Source organism: Lepisosteus oculatus, chromosome 21 (assembly GCF_040954835.1).
Source record: "Lepisosteus oculatus isolate fLepOcu1 chromosome 21, fLepOcu1.hap2, whole genome shotgun sequence".
Lineage (NCBI taxonomy): Eukaryota > Metazoa > Chordata > Actinopteri > Semionotiformes > Lepisosteidae > Lepisosteus > Lepisosteus oculatus.
In genome coordinates, this window is record NC_090716.1 from 13,222,889 (window position 1) to 13,245,250 (window position 22,362).

Genomic DNA, 22,362 nt, shown 5'->3' on the forward strand with positions numbered 1-22,362 from the left:
CATGATACCCAAAACAAATTTCAGTACTTTTTTAAATCTATCTTCGGGCATAGTTTATTAATGAAGTACATTACACTGCGATTCCAAAACAAAGGTTTTAAGAAAGCACTTTATAGGATTATTTCTTAATATTATTCTTTAAAAACTGAAGAAATCTGCTTAAGTTATTTTATCCATGGCTTGTGTAAAAGGTTAGATTTCCTATATAAATACATTCCTGTATAAATCTGCAACTGGGCCAAGTTATTTTCATGGGTGATTACGAGAGACTAACAAATTCCATGTTGGAACTAGCTGGGATTTCTGCCTCTTAACAATAAGAAAAAAAAATAAAAAAACTTTTTAGGCATATTTTTTTCATTTAAAATGTTAACAAACTAAAATTAGGACTAGTCCGATCGGAGGTCCAGCGCATCGGGAAGAGTTCTGTCACAGAGCCAACGAGAGGCATTTCCTGTCTGGAATTTAAGCTTTTAACGCCCCCTGCAATATTAAGAAAGGGTGGGGAAAACTGGGAAGATCAACAGAACATAACCTGGATAAAGTCTCTAAGACCTTCACCTGTGCTTCCTGAGAAATTCTGTAATTGTACAGAAATGTCCCCTCAGACTCTGTGATCTCACTCGTGATCTGTGCCCATGGAAGTCTCAGCTCAGAAAACAGTGAAGAGCTACCTGTACACACACTTTAGATTCTTATATCTAGAAACACAGGTGAAATAAATAAAATACTTCTTTACCATAAGCACTTTCAGAGACAAAGGTTTTTTTTTCTTTTTCTGTCCCTTTCCATTGGGTTCAGTCCTGGGATACATTCCCTCTAGTCAAAACATGTAGGCACTTAATTTTTCAATTAATCTTATAAAGATAGGAGCACTCAATGGACTCAATGGATAGGAGCCTCATAACTGTAATATATTTGTTTCTTGTTGTTTTTATTCTTTGTTGGGTTTTTTGGTACATTGCAATTTTGGAGATTAACTTTCAAAATCCTGAAGGGTTCGGTAAATAGACAAGAAAGTCCAGTAACGTCTTTTTTTAAGCTTACTGTTGTCACATCACCCTGTTACCACTTTCAGCACAACTGACTGACTGACAACATGAAATCTGTTACTAGAGTAGTAGTACCCGTACACAGCAATCTAGAGTACAGAGTTCACTCCTTCCAACTTCAAGTTTAAAAGTGTTTTACAAGACTCATACTTGCCTCAGACATCAGACTGTCATTCTTCTCTTTCATCTGGTACATTTACGCTCATGTATGGCTTTAGCTGGTCATTTTCAGCCTAACGTTAAAAAAGAAAGGACATTTGTTTTTTAGAACACTTACATTTAGCCAAAGTTTCCAAATTCTTCTTGGCTTCTATACAACTTTTGCTGGATGCTTCATTCATTCTGTGACAAGAAGGAAGCCTAACAAGCAGGAATGTTCGTTGGAGTGTAACTACATTACCAGGAATCACTAATTAAGGAGACTGGTGCTTACAAATTGCTTAGGGGAAATGGGCACTGCTCGTTATTTGTACAGTATAAACACATACTGTACATGTGGCATATTGCAATTTCTGTATGTTGAAATTCTTACAGCTCCAAAACAATTCTCAAAACAACCATGGCCTATGCAAACAGCATCCAGTCCCATCCCCCACATTAAATAATGACAATTGTGTAGAAGCACAGCAGGTTATAACACTTGTGATCAAGTCATACATGTGAAAGATGCTCTGAGATTAATTTGAAAATTTCAGATGAAACACGTTTCTGAAAAGCAAATGTCATTCCCTCTCGGGAAGAAAAGTCTAACTGCTGTGTCTTACCACAGCTGAAAAAACATTACACTCCTCTCACTATCCTGTCATTTTTAGTATTTTTTCCCAGAAATCCTCTGTTATAGAGAAATGACGTTATTGAATGAGCTTCTGATCAATTATGAGCCCCCAACTGCTTCCAGCTAAGTTTAGCTGGGAATAGAATTTGATTACCTGGCTGAAACCCTGGTCCAAGTTTAATGAAGAAAGATTTATTTGCAAATGGATGCCATGAGCAGCTGTGAAATAACTTAAGGAACTTTTTGTGAAAGAAAAAAACTTGATGCTGACACCAGAGAGCAACTCTTAACCAGCCCAGGAATACTGTTGAATAAGAAGTCAGATCTATGTCTAGACTTCCTAATATTCACATCGAAATGTGGGATATGAAATAAAGAAATCAATTCTGAATACAGTACACTGTATTTGGATGTAATGCTTGACATTTGGTTTTTACCTACTTTGGAGTTAAATTCTTAAGGGCTCATCTTAGAAGAGAAAAAATGTTATAATGTAAAACTATGTGAAAATAGGGGGGGAAATAAGGGAACTTTTTAAGTTACTGTAAGACACAGAAAGAAGCATGAGTTATACATCTACTTTCTGCAGAAAAAGATATAAAAAAGACACATTCAAGGTGCAATCGAGATTATAGAATGTCTTTTTATTTCTGAAGCACATTTAGTTAAACTAAAGTCTTTTCACCCTGCAGCCAATGAGAAATGTTGTGAATGTACAGTTACATTAGAAGAGCTCCTCACTACCCCTGTGATTTGGCCTCCCAACCGCTTTTCCTAAAATTGATATTTTTCCACAAGCACAGCAGTGCTGCTTTCCTATGCCACTTTCTGTGAAGCCCTGGAAGACATTTAAGCATTGCTCTGCTCCATTACCCGGCTTGAGCTCGATCTTCATTAGCATGTATTTGACAGGCGGGATGACATGGGAAAGAGGGACACTGTCAGGAAAGGAAGATCATTCCAAAGCATTCCGCTTCTGCATTCTGCAAAAGGACCCTAATTATCTTCAACAAAGAGAAGAGGAGGCTAATTACAGGTATTCTGATTTTCCTGAAAGCTACGTCGGATGTATCCTCAGCACAGCCTATTACATAAGTGCTTGCTATTCGCTGTGATACTCTTCACTGATCTGCTCATTCATGCATTGCATTCATTTGTTTCAACAGGGTAGAGGAGCAACAGCAAATATTTTAAATGAAAAAAAGTGTAGGAGAACAGTGTGAGCAGACAATAATATCAGATGTCATATAGGTTTGCAACAGCCTAAGCAAGTCTAATGGAATCCGTTTGATTTGTCAAAAAAATGTCACCCAGTAAAACTTTGCCAAGCTTTTACTTGGAAAAAAAAAACACTTCAAAATTAAAATACTTGTAAGACATGCAGTAGGATAAATTTACTCTGCAATGTTTTTAGTTAGGACCCTAAAGTAAAAATCTAACTTCATACAGTACAACTTCATATCTTTAAGAGTCACATCTTAAACCTCAGTTGTCTTGTTAGACTTAAACAGTTAGAAATTTAGATTGTGGACATGACCTTAAACATCCCAGTGCAAAGCTTTGGCAAAGCTTTTGTTTGTTTTTTTTGTATCGCGTCCACAGTGCATCGGCGAGCTGCAATAAAAAATATATTTTCCTGAACCGCACAATTCCAACAGGAAACGCAGTAACAGGTAAAACAGACCAGCCTGCCTATTTGTGAAAATCAACCTCGCAATACATACTGTAAAAAATTATTCAGCATGAAAGCGGGTTAGCAGCACACAAATGAAAATGCATCAACTGACAAAACGTTCTGAGTAGCAAGTTCATAAATATTATATGCAATGACAGAACTGTGCTGATAAGGATGAAAGACTTACAAGACTTGCAGAAAACCGCAGTGAGTAATCCACCTCTACAGCCAATTTATGCTGGGATTTTGGAACATTGGCTATTCCAAATTCTTCTTCCTCCAGTCAGTGAAGAGACAGGTTTATATCCCAGGCTGGAGTCTGGCACAAGATACCTTTGCTATGAACTTGCCGGCAAGTCAAACGAGAGCACAATAGACCGTTTCGCAGACAGTTAAATAAAATCCCAGTTCTATTCCAACGAATGTTAACAGCACTATGGCTTAATCTCCATATACTATATAAGAGGCTCAGGCCAAAAAAAATCAAATTGCCTATCAAAGTAGATTATCTCTTATAATTTGCAGTTCATTTCACACCTTGCACATTAGAAAGGCCTGAGTGAAGTAATACAGTAGGTCAGTTACAGCAGGTCTTAAACACAAATGCCTCTGGGATATGGAGCAATAGCTGCTTCAGTGCAGATGACAAACACAAATACTGAGCTCTGAAACTCGTTATCCTGTTCACTATAGGAAAAACAAACTAAATAATGGAAGCTGATAACCCAGAGCTAAGGTCTTCAGGGATAAATCCCAAGCTTACTCTTGATTCTTGCACAGATCATGAAAGGAAACCTCGTCTGTGCAATGAGGGTCACGGATCTGAAGACCAACCGTTAAAAGCCTGGTTTTAGTACTGTACATAGCATCAAAATGGGGCTCTCAGATCTGGGATATTTGTTTTTGCCCACATTGCCTGTGACAATGCAAGTTTTTGAATATCAAATACGTATACAGTCATAGGTGAGTTTGCATACAACAGTTCTTCCACACAACAGAACAGTTTCCATCATGCTGACCCCTCTGCTGCAGCTTGCACGTCATGCCTGTAGGTTACAATGTCCCCTCATCTCCAAACGGCTGGCCACTTGTAACTATTAGGTAGTGTAACTTAATAAATCTAAACCCCTTCTGTTTGGCTGGTTTTAAAATATAAATGTCAGTTTCCTTCAGGCAAAGTGCATTCCTATGGTTTTCATGGCTTACAAACCTAATATTAAATACCACCATCTGTCCTCACTCAACCTCAGATGTGCTTTTTTATCCTTAAATAAAAAAATCGCATACTGTACTTAGCTGTAGACTGTGCTTTTTAAACAGCCCGCGGCAAAGGAGTAATGAAGTATTTTGTCACTACTTGAATCAGTAATTTGAATGTATTCATCAAAGTTCATTATAATACTGCAGTTTATTTTCACTGAAGTAAGCGTATACAATTAAAAAAAATATTGTGATGCAACATTAGAAATTTGCACAACCCGATTGAAAGAATTGGCTTGGCTACATCAGCATTTAGCATACTGTTAAGAAGAGAAGAACATAAAATGACAAACTAGAGGAGGCTATTTAGCCCAGCTACTGCAACTTGTCTGGGAGTTTTTTTTAATTATCAAAATTAAGAGCACCTCAAAAGTACAAGAACTTGAAGTTTATTAAATATTTTTTTTCCCCAGGACAGAACTGTGCTATTTTTTTTAACGTATCTTTCTGAAGGAAAAAGTAAAACTAACATGCTACAAAATACCAAGGGGAAAATAAAGTACCAGAGCTGAGAGCCTGTGTTTTAAGCCGGTGCTTTCATGTCTCTACAAGACAAAGCAAAAAAATGAGTTTTAAAGTCAAATACCATTTCTCAAAAATGAGCACAGAAAAAGCAGAACTGAATATAAAGAGCCACTCAGTATTCTGTGACTGCTACTATACACTGTGGCTTTCAAAAGCAGCATTATTCTCAAGCTGCAAGTCCTAAACCCAACACTGATAAGAACAAGACCTGCCTGTTTGGCAAGGTCTTCACACAGTCATGGATTAATGTGCTTCTAAACCAACACAAATATTTCTTAAGCCAGAGTCCGAATAACGAAACGTACCTTTCACAACAGGAAATGCTTCACAAATCCTTCAGCTGCTACAGACTACCACACAAGCTAGTTGTAAAATTAGAGGTTTGAAAATGGTCTTGGTAACATCAGACTTACTAAAACCCCACCCAGACATTTTGGAGGAACCTGGCTTGCATACAATTATGACTCTCCATGTGAACCATGCATTGGTTTGAAATATACAGTACTTTGGTTGAGGTGAAAGCCTAAACCGATTCGGAAGCACTAGGAATGGAATTATGAGTGCTTTCCTTAACTCAGGCTTGTGTATCTCGTTTTTTCTGCAAAAGCAAAAAAAACAAGAACGTAGAATATTTATTGACTGATAGATTGGTTATGTTTTGCATGGTGCATGCCCTCTCAGACTGTTGCTTCTAGTCAGAATCAGATAGAGCAAATAAAAAAACAGACCTACTGATATTACTTCTCCTGAACTGAATTACTTGGAAATGCTTTCTGTGCCTTTAAATTCCACTGTAAATACACGTGTGATTACAGATGAGTACCCCTAACCTAGATGAGAAGTGAACTGAAAGTGACACTGATTTGCCAGCACAGCACAGAGAGAAACAGCCAAAATGCATGCATACTAAGGTGCCACTAGCTGTGATGTTACACAATGCCAAAAGACTGCTTGTGTTCAAATGGACTGAACTAAACTGGGACACAGCTACTGCTTGGCTGGCTTTCCTCTTTGTGCTGTTAAACCATGACCTGAGATTTATTCAGACGTGAACCGGAAAGTCTCTCAAAGACACCTGTGAGACACTGCTTTCTTGGACTTGAGAAAAATAGTTTGGCACACTTTCTGAGCACAACTTGTGGCCCCTTTACTCCATCTTCCAACCACAACCATGTAATCTTCCTCTAAATATGAAATGTAACACCTGAGTTGGCCAAGTTATAAACAGGATACGGCTGTTTATAAAAATAGTGTTTACGTTTATGTTAAATATAGGAGTAGCATTGAGGGCCAGATGTACTAAGACAGACCAGTTGCTGTGCAAATATGACAGAATTTGCTGATGTATTCTGATACTTCACAAAGTACACGTTACATCCTACTGTAGATCTCTTGTGATGCTCCGGCAAGGTCAGAAATCCGTGAGCTTTGCGAGAGCTTTCAGAGCAAACACCAGTGACTGTGGTTATAGGACACCTCCGCATGCTGTCGAGCAGAAACAAAGCAATGTCCCAGAGGCTGGACAGAACCTGGTTCTGGCAACGTAAAGGAAAAACATTACATACAGTACATCCATGGTTGTGTTTAAGAGACATAAACAAGCACAGAATACTTGGCTACAATATTTTTACGTTTTAAGATTGAATCACATGTCTATACTGTACATTCACAGAAAAGTGTGTTTCTTATTTCTATACAAATGCTCAATATGAGATGTTGGTTTTAGTATATTATGTTCAGTCAGTTACCTCCAAAGCATTGCATTCATAATACAGCTATACTGGAATCAATGCTTCTGTAACATCTTCTACCCAACACTTGGTAAACCATCATGAAGCAGTGTAAAAGGCCAATAATTCATAACGCTTATAATTAAATGTGTATTTACAGGGGATTGCAATTTCTTATTAACATATACTAAGCCCACAGGTTTATATTATATTGTACTGTATTACATTGAAATATCCATCTAATACAGAATGTATCCATACAGTAGATATAGTACCTATAATATTGAATTTATCAAGGCATTCCATCTTTCCAAAATAAAAATCATCATCAGAGGTGACTGTATGTTATTCAGTCACAATTCTGTTATATAGCAAAATGGTTAACGGAGGCTGAGATGCTAGTGATCTGGGAAAATCAAAGATTTCTTCCACAGACGGCATTTACTGTCCTCAACAACTTGAACAGTGTTGATTACCAAATTTTGCTAGAAAATCACTTTGCTAGCAAAGCTCTCCCTTCTACAGTACTGTATAACACAGAAAATCCTGCCTATACGTCTCAAGAAACAAGTATTATTCCAAGACGGCAAGGGAGCTGAATTCTCAGAGGAGCACTGAGCTCAAAAGGCATTGTTAGAGAGGCAGGCTGACTACAGTATATTTCCTTGTCTTTGCATTAGCAATCCCAAAGCATCTTCTATTAATTGGGTTTGTTTTGTTTTCAGCAGAATATGATTTAACTGCCTGTCATTTCTAACTTAAGTAAAATCAATTTATATCCATTTATACAGCACAATATTTTACAGGAGTAATCTGAACAAGATACAGTACCTCCCTCAAAGGTACCAGAGCAGTGAATACATCCAGGGCTTGAACTCACAACCTCCCACTTACAGAGTCCAGATCCCAAACAACCTCAAACTGACAGACAGCACTATAAGGGTACTACAGTATGTATCAACAAGTGATCCCACAATCTAAATTTAAAAAAACTCTGCAAGGAAACATGGTGTCAGGAGCCTAGCCAAATCCTAACCTCAGGGTAATCATCACCAGGCTCATATCAAAAGGTCTCCATCAGGACATAAATTGAATCCCCCTGATACAGTAGGTGCCCATAAACTGGAGCTGCAGCCAAGCATGCAAAGTCAGGTGCAAGGAGGAAAGACCTCAGCTGACTCTTAATGCATTTCAAGAAACACCTCAAGAAAGGGTCCATCCCAATCTCCTGAGACTACCCAGAGTGGAAGAAGAATGGCGATTAAGATCACTAACTGGTACTGCATGCCAGAGTAACATAGAGATGTCTGACAGTGAATAAAATTGTATTAAATTGCTGCAGAACATCTGGGGCACTGTGTTCTAATCACACTCTGAAGAAAATTCTATCATGTTTCTGCTCGCGTTCACTGAGCTTACGAATCTCTTCAGACTAAGGCCTCTTGTTTCCTTGCAGAGACGGTGGACCCTTTCTTGATATCAGTTTAAATAGATTGTCCAAGTCAACAAGAGCAATGCTGGGCACAAAACACCGCCTCTCTCAAGGGATTCAATTATTGCTCTCCTGGGACACCAGCACCTTGTGCAGAGGTAAATGCTGCAGGTTCATTAAGGCTTTTAGAAGTTACAACCCTTGGGAGATCAAGTAGAGGAAAATAATGAGAGCCCCACCTCAAAAGGGATGTTGCCAAGCTTTCTCAGATTAAAGCTAATGCATTGACTTCTTAAAGATTTCAGCGCAATTGTTTAGACTCAGCTAATTATTTTTCCTTGCATTTCCTCAATGGGGCATTTCTTGCTAGTTTTAATGTTGTCCCTAGGGCCAAGATGCTGTTCGTGCACAGATGTGATAAGGCTGGGTTTTGTCTATAGATCACAACAGTGCTTGTGAAGAGCAAATTAATAGCTAAAAACATAAAGGCAGGAAGGTTTGGAAGAGAAAGCGAGTGTGGCTGCCAAAGGTGCATTTTCAGTTCAAGAAAAAATCCGGATGTGATTCTTGTGTTAATGCGGTTCCTGACGTTTGCCTCGGATTCAACATGTTCAGTCCCAGACTTCATTCAGGGCAGCAGGTTTAATGCACAGTATACACGGCTGTTGTTCAGTTCATTCGAAGCCAAAACTTCTCTAAGGGGCAACCCCGTTTCCCAGTACAATTGAGAGACCTCTAGCGTACATGTGTGCTGGGAGCAGTAAGTAGAACGAGTCTCTTAAGAGCTGTGGAAACAAGCGACGTGCAATAATGAGGTTTTTTTTATCTATGGTATTAGCTAATCAGACCCAGAGTTTAAAAACAAAAGAGTGTTTTTTAGCATATACAGTATATGAATTGGAAAAATAACTGTGAAAGTTGACCAACAGTGATACAGTCCTTCTTTTCTTAAAGATGAAGGTGGTAAATGCTAAGCAGGGCCTTTTCAATTTGCTTTCACAGCCTGCTGCTCCACTATACTGTATATGCTACTGTAGCTAACACATAAAACTACTTGCAAAACTACCTCCAAGGTTATTTAAGGTTTATAAAATCAACACACTCTGGCCTTCCACATACTGTATCATGGGGAAAAGTGCTTTCAGTAATGGTTATTTTTTAAAGGAAAAGTATACCCTTCAAGCACACAGGATACTTCATTTGTCACAGCAATTAACCCTGATTGAACTGCACATAACCAAAAATCTTGCTGGTGAGCAAATAACACTCAGAGATTTTTTTATTGAACAGTCAAAAGCTTAAGATTCAGTGGAAGATAACTAGTGTAATTTTATCACAGCAATACACAATTTCTAAAACACTTTGGTAAATCAGACTGTGGTTTTGTGAAAGTAAAGAAGCCTTTTTAAAGCCTTTGACTATGTACTTATAATGTATAGAATACAGTATGTCATATATAAAGTGTCTATTTCAGTATGGAAAATGATCCCAACATCTTTGGTTTCCTTGTGACAGAATCTTTATAGTTGTGAGGTAATATTCTACAAAAAACACTTTTGGTCTTGTGGAATAATCTCATGCCAAATCACATCTGAAAGTAGACTCTTATCTATGCAGGTAGGAAATATGCATATGGTGCTTTTTAGCATTTGTATGATGGATTTAACCGAACTAACAAAACACTGTGCACATTAATAGTAATTTTACAGTAACTGACACCATTCTGAGATGTTAAAATTGTCTTCCTTCTTGACATTCCAAGAACTGCACATGAGAAGAGTCTCTGAAAAAAAAGCAGGCCAATACTTAACATACTATAACCACATTATAGAGTATATCTTAAAAATAATCCTCAAAATACATCTCCAATTATCAGGAGATTTCTGATGTAGCACTAGGTGATGAGAAAGTTCACAATTATTTCACATACCCTCATAACACATTTCCAAGAAAACAGAAAGTTCTGGAGAAACAGGCTAAAGAACAGCTTGGTACATAAATTAACAAAAGTGACACTCTGTGACACTCCAGTTTAAAGCACAAACATGTCTGTGTTTTTTACAGAAAGCACTGTTCCTCTGCTAGAAAGATGATAACCAGTTGCAAGTATTTGGTTCAAAACAAAAAATGTGTTCTCTTGAACTTCAAAAAAGGACATTTAAATAGATCACAAATATCCATGTTTAAAAAAAAAGTTATATAAAATTAAATTAGGACACAGACTAATTATATTACTTTGCCACCAACAGCAGTTAAACATCACTAAATTTAATTTCATGTGGTCAAAGATAAACAGAGGCAAATGTAATACAATACCAAGAAAAAGTATGTGAGCTCCAAAAATAAATAAAGTTTTACCATGATATCCAGTAGGGTTAATAGTAAATGTCTCTTTAAACAAAATGATTTCTGAATTAAACAATTAGTAATCAAGATACAGGGAATGTGAAAAAGAAAGTGAATGCCTTTCATTAGCTCAAAAGGAATCAGATGGACATTAATTAGGTTGATCCTGGAAGCTGAGTTGAGAACTCCTCACCCTAAATAAAGAAATATTGTGAGTGTGGTCTTCACCATAGAGGTGTGGGAGTGAAAAAAGGCATGCCACTATCTAAGGAAATCTCTGAAAACCTCAAAAAAAGTTGATGCTCATCAGTCCCAAAAGAGTTACAAGATCAATTCTAAGGATTTGGGGCTTCACCAATCCAGTGTCAGACAGTCTACGAACTGAGAAAGTTAAAGACCAGAGAAAAGTTACAAAGAATCTCAGAGCATCATGCAAGAAACTGCAGGGCACTCTCCCCTTGGCTAATTTGACTGTGCATGACTCAGCTAGGAGAAAACAACTGGACAAGAATGGTGTTAATGGATGGATAGCAAGGAGAAATCCCCTACTGTTCAAAAAGAACACTGCAGCCTGTATGAAGCTTGTGAAAGAGCACACAGATGATCCATAAGACATCTGAAACAATGTCCTCTGCTCAAGGGGTATCACTAGTTATTGAATCTAAAAGGCTCATATACTTTGTCACACATGAATATTGAATGTTGCATCATTTGAGGATAAATACATGTTGAAATAAATTCTTCCATTTGTTTCATCAGGTCACCTTCTGCCTATTAGGGCCTAGATAACAATCAAGGTTTAAAATGTGTTTGAAAAGCATTGTATATTATGACAGAACTGCTCAGCCTGGATGTACTAGGGCTGCCTAAATACGGTGTGAGGGGCTGTGCAAGGTCCCAGGCTTGCGGAGGCCGAGTGAGAGGGATGTTAGAATCAAATAGGCCAGAGAAAGCCTGAGACTTGTTGTCTGGCTGGTGTGTCACCTACACCTCTGATGTCCAGGTGCTGTTCAAATGACAGTGTTGGCAAACTGTGGCTTTTCCCCAGGCACCAATTACTGCAGAACAGTAGAAACTTCACAGGTTCCCTGACAAAACGCACCAAGCTGTAAAGTGTCAGATTAATTATGTCTCAAAGGACCAGACATGCTCAAAACTGGACGAGTTACTTATTAGGCTTTATGTGTTAATGTGCAGCAGGGAGAGCAAAGCACAACAGTAAAGTCTGTTGCACCATGCGAGACACACTCGATTTCCTTTACACAAGCAAAATCTCCATCATGTAGCTGTTTGACCCATTTCAAATTTTATACAATGCTGCTTATCCAAGATATTTCCAGCTCATGACATAGCTTACACTGAATAAAGTCACAGTACCTTTATTCAGAAATCTCAATGGCATGTTTAATTGTCAATCTGCATTGCAGTGTATCTTGAACATAGACTCAATACAATTAAGACATTCGTTCATATGGATTAGGTTAAAAAAGCAAGCCAACAATTACAGGAATCAAAACGATCCCTAACTGGCTTAAAAAAGCTTTCAGTTAATAGACAGCCGGATGATATTTTATAAGAAAGATTACTAAAAACACTCTTCTGGGAGTATGTTCTACATTCAGATTAAAAACACCCACCACCTGGAGAGATTCAGACTGAATCTCAACAAAAAAAAAATGCGGTCAATGAGCTGCTGCCAGAAAACTTTTACTCAACTTGCATCACATTCTACCAATGTTCCCACAGTCCCTCAAAGTTAATTTTCCATTGTTTACCAGACACGTTTCTGTTATCATGCAGTCTTGCAATTATCCCTTATAACCAATGAGCCATCAATGCTTTGTAGTTTTTAAACTTCACATTTTCATATACTCAGTCAAGCTGCGAGGTCAGAAAAGCACCATTCACCAAGGCTTTTTACTGTTCTTCTTGCAAACTTGCCAAGGGTCTGCTGTCCTTCAGTGAACCACCTCTCGGCTGACCTCCATTACTGTAAATTGCCACCACCCCTCCCAAAGCACAAAGAAAGAACAAAGTCACGTTTCTGCCAGGCATGGGCTCCTGTTTAGGGTCCCAACGGTGTGTACAGTGTTAAAGAGCAAGAGGAAGTTACTCACTTCGTGTTTCTGCTTTACTTCTTATCTGTATGACCTCCCTTATGTAACAAGGAATATGGAAAAAACAAAACATTTTATATATACACATTTATGTTTCTTTCAGTCCTGATATGCACATTCTATCCTCAGACTGGCAGTCAGAAATAACCTTTTGAAACAGAAGTTCTTGCTTGATTCTGATGTACCAAAACATCTGAAGAAAAATCTGATTATTCAGATTTCACATTAACAAGGCATCTAAACCACTAACAAGAGATGCTTGAGAGATCTACTGTAGGCACACTCAGCTTCCTTCAGAAAGAGATCTCTGCATATATTACGATGCTGGACATGGACATACACCTTATGGTCAGAGAAGGTACTGTAGATAGCATCCCTTTCTTAGTTGAGTACAAGTTAGATGATGGGCTATTGGTACTGTATGCTTCTGGGACTCTGTGAAATCCCAGCTCTGTGGAATTATGCTCAACAACTCCAGTACTATAACATGGAAAAAAAATGAGTGAAAAACATTTGAAAAACACAAAATATTTACAAAGCAGTATTACATACTCTAGGCTGTTCTAATTAGTTCTAATTAGTTCCTAAATAACAGAATAAATAATAATAAAAAAATAACCTACAGATTTTTAAAATGTATTTATCGATAATAGGTTTTGACCCTTGCTTTGGGATGTTTTTAATTACAAATGCAGAAGACTGGGAAAACAAGCTGAGAACTTAAACACAATCGTGGATACACATATAACCAACCTTGCTTACAAGAAACACTTCAAGTGGCTTGGGTGGGTGCATTCTGCCACAGACAGAACGAAGTCTAAACTGTGATCCCTAGAAAAATCATTGGTCTCTTATGCGTGTTGGAATGTATAAAGAAGTAATAACTGGAAAAAACAACTTTGAAACCCTGACTGCCAATCTGAGTGCTGGTTTCCACTGCAGAGAGATGCTGGGGAGAGTTTAAATTCCCCACCTCACTCTCTCCCTTTCTGCCTCCTGGAGCTATTAATTAGCTGTCAGTGCCGATCACACTCAATATTAACACTAGAAATAAACCTGTGCATTCAGACCTCCCCCAATTAAAATGAAAAGTGCCACTATTACAGTGCTTCTTTCCCACACGCGCACAAAGCAATCAGTCCTTGCATGGAGAGAAGGGACTGTGGGCAACTCAATTACTCCCAGTGGAAAGTTCTCTTCCTGCAGCAATAAAAGAATTGGAGGCATGCTTTCATTTCTCTCTCCCCTTACTGTAGCTCAAAGGATGGCATGTGTGGTTGCACAGTGGCTAACACCCAGGCAGAAGCAGAGAAGATTCATCACAGTTTCTAAGTGAGGACGTCCCGTCTGAATTATGGAAGAACCTACGCTTAAGAAAAAAAAACAATCACACAGTGCCAAAGGTTTCCTTACAAAACAGAGATTTCTAACCTCATGTGCAGACAGGAAACGAACTTGGATTCCATCCACTTCCACTGAGAAATCAGCTATCGTAAGTGCCAACACAGGTCGCAGTGCAGAAATAACAGTTTTGACTGAAAGGGGATTGTGGCTCAAGGCTGACAGGCTTGTTCTTGTCGCTTTCCCCAGGGCAGCCCACACATTTCATCATTTCATTTCCTAAAAAATGATAAAAGCGCACATGATGTCCAAGGGCCAGCCCACCACCTTCTCCAATAACAAACTGCAAACTCAACAGTCGACTTCTCTGCCAGGCCTCTTACTTTACTGCAATGAAAACCTGCCACTAAGGAAAGAATATGTCACTGGGTGGATCATAATTTTGATTTCATCTGGGACAAGAAATGCAACAAAAGGAAAATGTTCACTGTATTTTTCAGGACCTTCATTTTATAACCTTTAGTTAGTACGTACAGGCTCAAATTTCCACCCTACACCGACACAGCTTCTCCTCACATGGATACATCTCTGACCTGAAATGGGTAAGTCATTTGTAAGACCCAGAATTTATGTTAGAAAATTCAAACTGCACAGACATTTCCTACTGCACCCTGATTGATTAACTGCAGTGACATGGTACATACAACATGTGTTAGAACGAGTAGTAGGTCACCTTAAACAATGATGTCATGACCTCCAAGACTGACTTACCTGCCTAATGCGGAAAATCAATATCTGCATCAGCCAACATAATAATCTCAAAAATACAGGATGCCAGCAAAGCAGCACTGTCTCAGCTACTGGTTTATAGATCATATGTTTGTAACCCCTGATCATCATCATCAACCATACATTTTTACCATAGGGTAACCATCTGCCCATGTATAACCCTACAATGTTAAATTATTAAACAGAGGCTAAGTGAATAGGTAGCACCTATTAACTTTTGTAACACCTTGATTTACTTGACTACGGCTTCCATAAAGTAATTACAATTAAATACAAGAACACAGGAATAAAGAAAGTGATGGACCTTTAGTTTTGCAACACTGTAATCTATAATCACCCCACTGTCTGAATTCCACTGAGCAACTCCACTATACAAAGCAATGTTTTCATGAAATCTCATTTTTAACTTCATTTTTCCTTTTTGTAGTTCAGATTACATTGTTTTGGGCATCTCTACTATTGTTCCTGTATTCATTCTCACTGATGACAGACCCTTAATTGAGATATCTAGAGATAATCTAACATATGTAATACAGCTGTGACAAAGCATGAAGTACAACAGTGAGTAAAAACACTACTGCTTCTGGTAGGTTGTAGAAGACTGATATCACTAGAAAATCCCTTGAAAAGTGGATACTCCTCTTATTTTTATAAAGGCTTTATTTAGTGCTACAGAATCCTGATTGGGGGGTGGGGGGGGTCTTTGATACAGGATATGCCAGGGGGAAGGCTATTGCTGTTGCACTGCCCCTGTGGTTAATGCCACTTGCACAGGTTTGTGTTAATGACCCCCCTGTAGTTTTTCCCCCTGCCAAACAGTGTATTCATTGCAAAATTAAATTTTAAGCAGAAAGAAGGAATTGAAAAAAAGGCACATAATTAGAAACGACAAAACAAAGCAAGAACAGGGCTGCTATGTACAGAAACCATCTCACTACGAAAAAAAGAACCAGCTCAATAATTTCAACAAACAATGCCACCGTCATAGCATAGCATACGTGCAGTGCATGCAAGACAATGAGCATTGCAGACAGCTCTGTCCTTGAACATTATACAGTATACTGTACTATACAAAGGCTCACAATGACATCGACACCATAGCAATTAAAGCCTTTACCAATATCTACCCATGCATACTGCATTGACAAGTCAACAAGCAGCTAATTACAGCTGAGCCACAACCCTATCAGGGCTGAGACTTACATAGGAAATGGATATCGAGATTCAAGTATGTTTAACCACTGTTTATCCTGTACAGTACTGTACTATATTTCATTGGATAAGATGAATTCTCAGAAAACGTCTCACATTCTTAAAGTGTTGTTTTAATATTACAAATCTCTTATCACCCTCATTATCTGTTAACACTTTCCAGAGTTAATTTTTTCCTAAAGCTGGCTGTTTTAGAGGAAAACTCCACCAATTCCAGTAATCTTTGTTTTGATTACTAAAAGAAAGGATGGAATTTGTTCACTGCTCAAGTTAACGTTCAGCTCACATAACTTGCAGATTTTATATCAAGTAAAACAAAATTCTGTTTGCTGGAGATAAACAATCATGTCACCAAGGCCAGAGAACTGGGAGAGCACAAACAAGAATAATCAAGCATAAGAGTCACTTTCTAAGGTCTCCTTAGCACACCTACTTTCTAATCACCTACTGATAAGCAAGGTCAACAGCACAGTCTTAATACTCACATGTTACTATTGTCTGGTAATAGCAAACGTGCCTCAATGTTCTTATACAAATATTTAAAAAATCAAAAAGTAAAAAGCGTGTTTCACTGTACTACATTATTCTCTGTCTAGAATCTAACTTGGGACAATCAGAAAGGTTACAAATTTACTAAATTTCACAATCCCAAGGATACCTCAATGTCCCTAAGGTTCTTTCTTGTTACCCTAAATCTCAATACGAGACAATAAAACCGTCAACCCCATTTCAAACATCTGTCTCAAAGTGTAAATGTAACTTTAAAATATATATTTGAATGAGAAACATCTAGATAAAGATCAGAAAATGGAAAGAACACTGTCAAGTACTGTACTGTATAAAATACATTTTCTAATGCACATACCGTACAGTTTTGTAGGCTTTTACTCATACAGAAAGGCTACACAGTATATCGTGTATACACACATTTTTATACATTCATACACTGTGCAACCCTCATCATACTCAGCTTACCAGAAGAATTAAATATACTGTAAATCAGTGATCTGTGCAACTTTTCATCTTTCCCTGTGCAGAAAAACGTCTCCACCTCAGTCTCGGCTCCAGCACATCTGTAAGCCAGTCTGACAAGATTCAATTTCTACCTGGGGATTATAAGGAAACTCTGAACTTCAGCCAAAGCTGGTTAGTTCAGACCTGACAAGTTAACACTCACTGCAGGGACTGGGACACGCCTCTCAAAGTTAAAGAAATACCTTGAGCAACCCTTTTCCCTCTTCATTTTCATTTTCGCCCTGTATAGGCTCAGAGCATACCTGGACTTTCCATTTACAATTCCTGCTACAATGACCTCCTCAGTCCTGATTGTGAGGAGTGTGGAGGGGACGTTTAGTGTTGCTGCACAAGCAACAGTGCAAAAAACAGATGCATCACGGATGACTCTATAACCCTGGTAAAGCCTTAACACCTTGTAGAGACACCCAAATCCATAAGAACCAAGATGAAGATGCCTGCTAATGTCGGCATGAAGCCTGGTCATGTTCCCTTCCTGACAGATGTGCCTCTCTTGCACACAAAACAACGAATCCACTACCTAGCACCTCTGTTCGTCCCCCACAGCCTGCTTTAGGCAGCGGGGGGAAAGGAGAAGTGTAGCAACAGGGAATTGGGTGCAGGGTTTCACTTTGTACCAACAGACTTTGAGCTCTATGTACTGTAGACCCAGTTCACTCTTCACCCAGAGTGAAGAAATGCCTTGCCAAAATCTGTGAAGACATTACTTGCATACAGCATTAAAAAAAAACAGCCAAGAGAGCAAGAGAAGCACTCACTGAGCACATAATAAAAGACGAAAAAGAGGAAAAAGATGGCACTAACAACTGTGCTAGTGTTCTTGTGAGAGAAATGAAAGCACCAGCCCTGGCTGTCCCGGAGCTGAGATGGGAAATACCCTCGTACTAAGCAACCTGCACAGAATACACTGCAGAAGAGGAAAGCAGGAATCTTCTCAGCAACAGCGAGGCAGTAAAATTAAATCACACCTGGTTAATAAGGAAATCAAAGCTGCTCAAAAGCAACTTTTGCAACTGAGGTGTCAAAGTGTGTTTGTTGGTGGGGGAGGGTGGGGGTGAGGATGAATGAGGCAGCCAGAAACACCAGCCAGGAAAAAAAAAGGATGAGGGAGTGGCAATGAGAGACACTGAATCATTTTACTGAGTTTCACTTTTGATTTCCTAAATCGTGAGTTTCACATTTGATTGAGCTTTCATGTAACAGCCCAAATGCGCAATCCCTTACTGGTACCAAATGCACATACACTGCAGTATTACACTGTTCTAAACATCCAGCACTACAGCAGCAGACAGACCACAACCTGCAGGTCCAAACACAGAACATGTCCTTTTCCCAGGATGTGAAATAGAAAGAAAGCATAACAAATGGGTTAGTGTAGTGTGTGTTGGAAATCCATTTTCCATTGGGTTGGGTAACAAAGACAGATGAGGACAAGTCTGCCAATGTTAGGATTTTGCTTCTCTTAGCTTCAAGACTGTACACGCAAGGACAGGAATAACACTCTCACTGTCTAGGGCTGGAGGGGCTCAAGCCTTTATTCTCAGCTCAGCTGGTAAGATGCCACTCTCTACCTAGGCAGTATAGCAAATACAAATCACTGGGAAAAATAAGAATAACACAAAAATAAAAATCAGATTTCCATGTCTTCTGGAAAAGCTCATCTCCTTGTTTTTCTAGAAATCCGTACTTCATTCTTGACCTACAACCTCTGACAAACCGTTATGTACTGCTGCAGCTGCAGCATTTAAGAGTAACTTATGAAACCAAGATTTTGACACTTGTACATACTGTATGCACAGTATACACTGCAGTAAAAACAGAATGCAGAATAAATTATTGTGGGACCCACAAGGCACGGTACTAAGATTTGGCATTTCAGGCTATTCTGCTGAGTATTTTGAATATAACTGGGTGGAGAAAAGCTAAGGGCTACACTAAGAAAGTACCTACTGTATATTATTTGTAAATTATGGTCATAGATATAGGAGTCTGTTGTGAAACCTATCGTATAAGCCAAAAGACTGAGAGTCCACCTACCAGAGGGATCAAGACCAGACGAGGTGATGTGAGGGTTTCTTTCTCTTTGTTCAGTGGTGGATGGATTTATAACACAAAATAAATATGAAGAAATGTGACAAATAAGATGTAGCCTTTCAACCCATCTTGCTTGTACGGATTTTCATCAGAGATCCCAGGAATTTGGGATCATGACTCCTAAATCGTTAGGAGTTCTGAATGTAATTGCTCTTGAGTGTGTTGTTTTGACCTTATTCATGTTTAAGAAGAATTTGAATATTTAAAACAGGTCTTCTGGCCATCACCTTTGCTCACAACTGCAGAGCTACGTTTTCCTTTAGCCCACACTTAACTCTAATCAATCTTCTCTTCTACTGTTACTGTACTTCCCTTAGATTTATTCTAAAAGTGAAATTCTTGTGCTTTTATTGCATCCCAACATTGCTAAATCGAAGACTGGTATCACTGAGGATTCATGATCACAGAATGATGCAGGGAGATTAAAAAACACAGAAACTGAAATTCTAGGTTGAATAAGTTAAAATAAATATTTGCTGATGTTTCCACAAACAAAATCCCCTGGGTCCTTGTGCGCAGCAGCAGGCTGGCTGTGAACAGGAATGTAATTGAAACGATATTGGGGAACAAGAGCAGTTTACTTCCTGTCAGGGCTCCAGCTGTTTAAGTGGCCTTTTGTTATGGACTTAAAAAAATAAGCAACCGTTGGCCTGGGTGGCTCTACAGTACTATGTGTGTGTGTATACTGGAGATCATTTGCTGCTATTTCATTCTGCCTCACTTCACTTGGGTAATCATCAATTCTGGCAAAAATGCAACCTGCAAAATAGTCCTGCAGGGCACTGTATGACTCTGGGCATCCACTCTCCTCTCAACTACACCCATTCCCTGGCCTACGCTGAAGTTTCCATTCCGCACGTCTTAATATAACCCCCTTTTCACTCAAGTCCTACATGATCCTTTCTCAGCTGCAGCGTGAATACTACCATTTCTGATATCTGACCATAAAGACATTTTTGAAAGAAAAAAATGGTTTAGTAAACTCCAAATTTACCCGAAAAGTAAAAAATATACATAATACTATAGTAAATGAAACATTGGAGAGAGAATGACCTTATATCAAACTTTTAAATATTACACATTTCTTTACCCTATACCGTACAGTTCAGTAACTAAACACAAAATAAAGTGGCATGAAATTTGACAAAAACTCAAATTTAATTATGTCAAGTCATAAGTAACACAGGGAGAGGCTGTACTCAATTTTACTTTGCTTGAGGACACTAAATGAAGCCTTCCTTCAAGAAGTGAAAACTGATTTTTATTTTCTAAACTCACTGGCAGAGCAGGTTAAGAAGGCCAAACATCCAGGCCTCAGAGACTTAATCCCCAGGTGAAAGGTCATTTTTTCTCATTATGTGATGAAGACCAAGGGTCAAAATGTCATTTAGTTACGAAGCAGAAACAAGGATTTTCAGGGGCTTTTGTTTGTGCATTCTCCATCTGTTTTTGCTTATACTCTTCCTCTGGAATGAAGAAGGATGTTTTCACTAAATTAAAAAAAAATCAAAACAAAACATTTCAAACAGAAGATACAAACTTATGTTAAAAAGTCAAAAGTTGCGTCTTCAATAGACTATGGCTACATCTGTCCTGTTTTTAAACTACACAGAACACAGGTACAAAAGTGTTAGTTTACACTACATCTGGTAAAAACACGAGCAGGCTGACAACTATTAACAGAAATACTTCCACTTCCAAGGGTTAACAAAGCAGAAGGTGTTTATAAATACAAACATTCAAAATAGTGTCTTACAAGTGAATGCACTCACATTTCCCATGAAGAAACACTCTTATTATTAACTGTTAGGAAATACACAGCAACCGTTTTTATCTAAGTTAGATTTTATTTATTTCTCTATAGCCCTATCCATGCCCACCGTAACTCTTTCAGCGTCGCCCCACAACCAAAGGCCTCATCCATGTGAAAGATTTATAAGCCCAAAGATAAGAGTCTGGTAGGTTTCAAATAAAAGGCAGGACCTGGGGGCATGACACACCATGCAACAGAAAATTACAAACCTTGTGCTTGATTTGATGGCAGGTTTCCTTTAGGCAGAAGCAAAACGTCTCAAATGAGCAAAAAGTCATCGTCGTCTATCAAGCGGTGTGTAATTTTTGATCGCCAGGGGTGGTTCTCAGTCATAAATCAAAGGAGATGCAGTAATAAGTTTTATAAGAGGATCATTATCCAGTGCATTTCAGCATCACAGACAAGACATTACAACAAAGATGGCTGTCAACAAGAACAGCCTAATTAAAGCACATTTGAAAAACAACATTTTTACACCATATCATTTGACCTGTCAACAATCAATTGAGCCAAGACAAAAAACAAAGGCAAAGTCAGGGAGGCACAAATCCAGCCGCCACCAACACACAGTGCCTTGCAAACGTACGGTACAGTATTCATTCCTTCCAATGGTGCCCCAAATGTGTAGGCTTTTTAAAGAGGAAAGATATTCGGACAAAGTCGGAACCCTTTGCTCGAAACACAAAGCGTTCCATTCTGTGTTGGGTTTGTGCCAGACTTCATCGCGGCAAACCCTGTTCCTACAGCCAAGCACAGGGACTAGAATATTAAAGGCCTGGAATATTTTTGCAAGGCCAATAAAAGGCTTTATCAACATCAATCTGTGGAATAAACCAGGCACGGATAGCAAACATGCATCTGATTCATGACAAAGAGAAAGCTTCAAATCCACTACAGTACAGTGGTGGGATCTCCTCCACTTGTTTCCCCCCGGTTCAGCAGAGCAATGCTGCAGTCCCGATGAGTCGTGTCTGCTGTATCATTTCTCAGACACCAGGTTTGTTGGCAGCATTGCTCCAGCCACCATAAAATCCATAAAGCGCTCCCACCTCCTCCTCTGCCTATGAATTCTTCACAGTTTAATTTTAAACTCGAGGGAATTCTGAGCCTTTGGAAAGACTCCTTCATGCCTTTTGCGCTGATATGAAATGTTTATCTCCAATTTA

The 22,362-nt window shown here is 38.7% G+C and overlaps 1 protein-coding gene across 7 annotated transcripts in view; it reads right to left on the reverse strand.

Moving 5' to 3' along the window:
- Positions 1-22,362, reverse strand: part of osbpl5 (oxysterol binding protein-like 5) — a 75,622-nt gene that overhangs the window by 47,260 nt on the left and 6,000 nt on the right. For 3 of the 7 annotated variants that reach the window (XM_015338368.2, XM_015338370.2, XM_015338367.2), the window contains exon 2: positions 1,207-1,285. The exons of the other annotated variants lie outside the window; for them this stretch is intronic. In XM_015338368.2, the coding sequence (XP_015193854.2) occupies positions 1,207-1,248 (42 nt within the window). In that variant the 5' untranslated portion in view covers positions 1,249-1,285. The remainder of the gene's footprint in view (positions 1-1,206; positions 1,286-22,362) is intronic. 7 annotated transcript variants of the gene reach the window in all.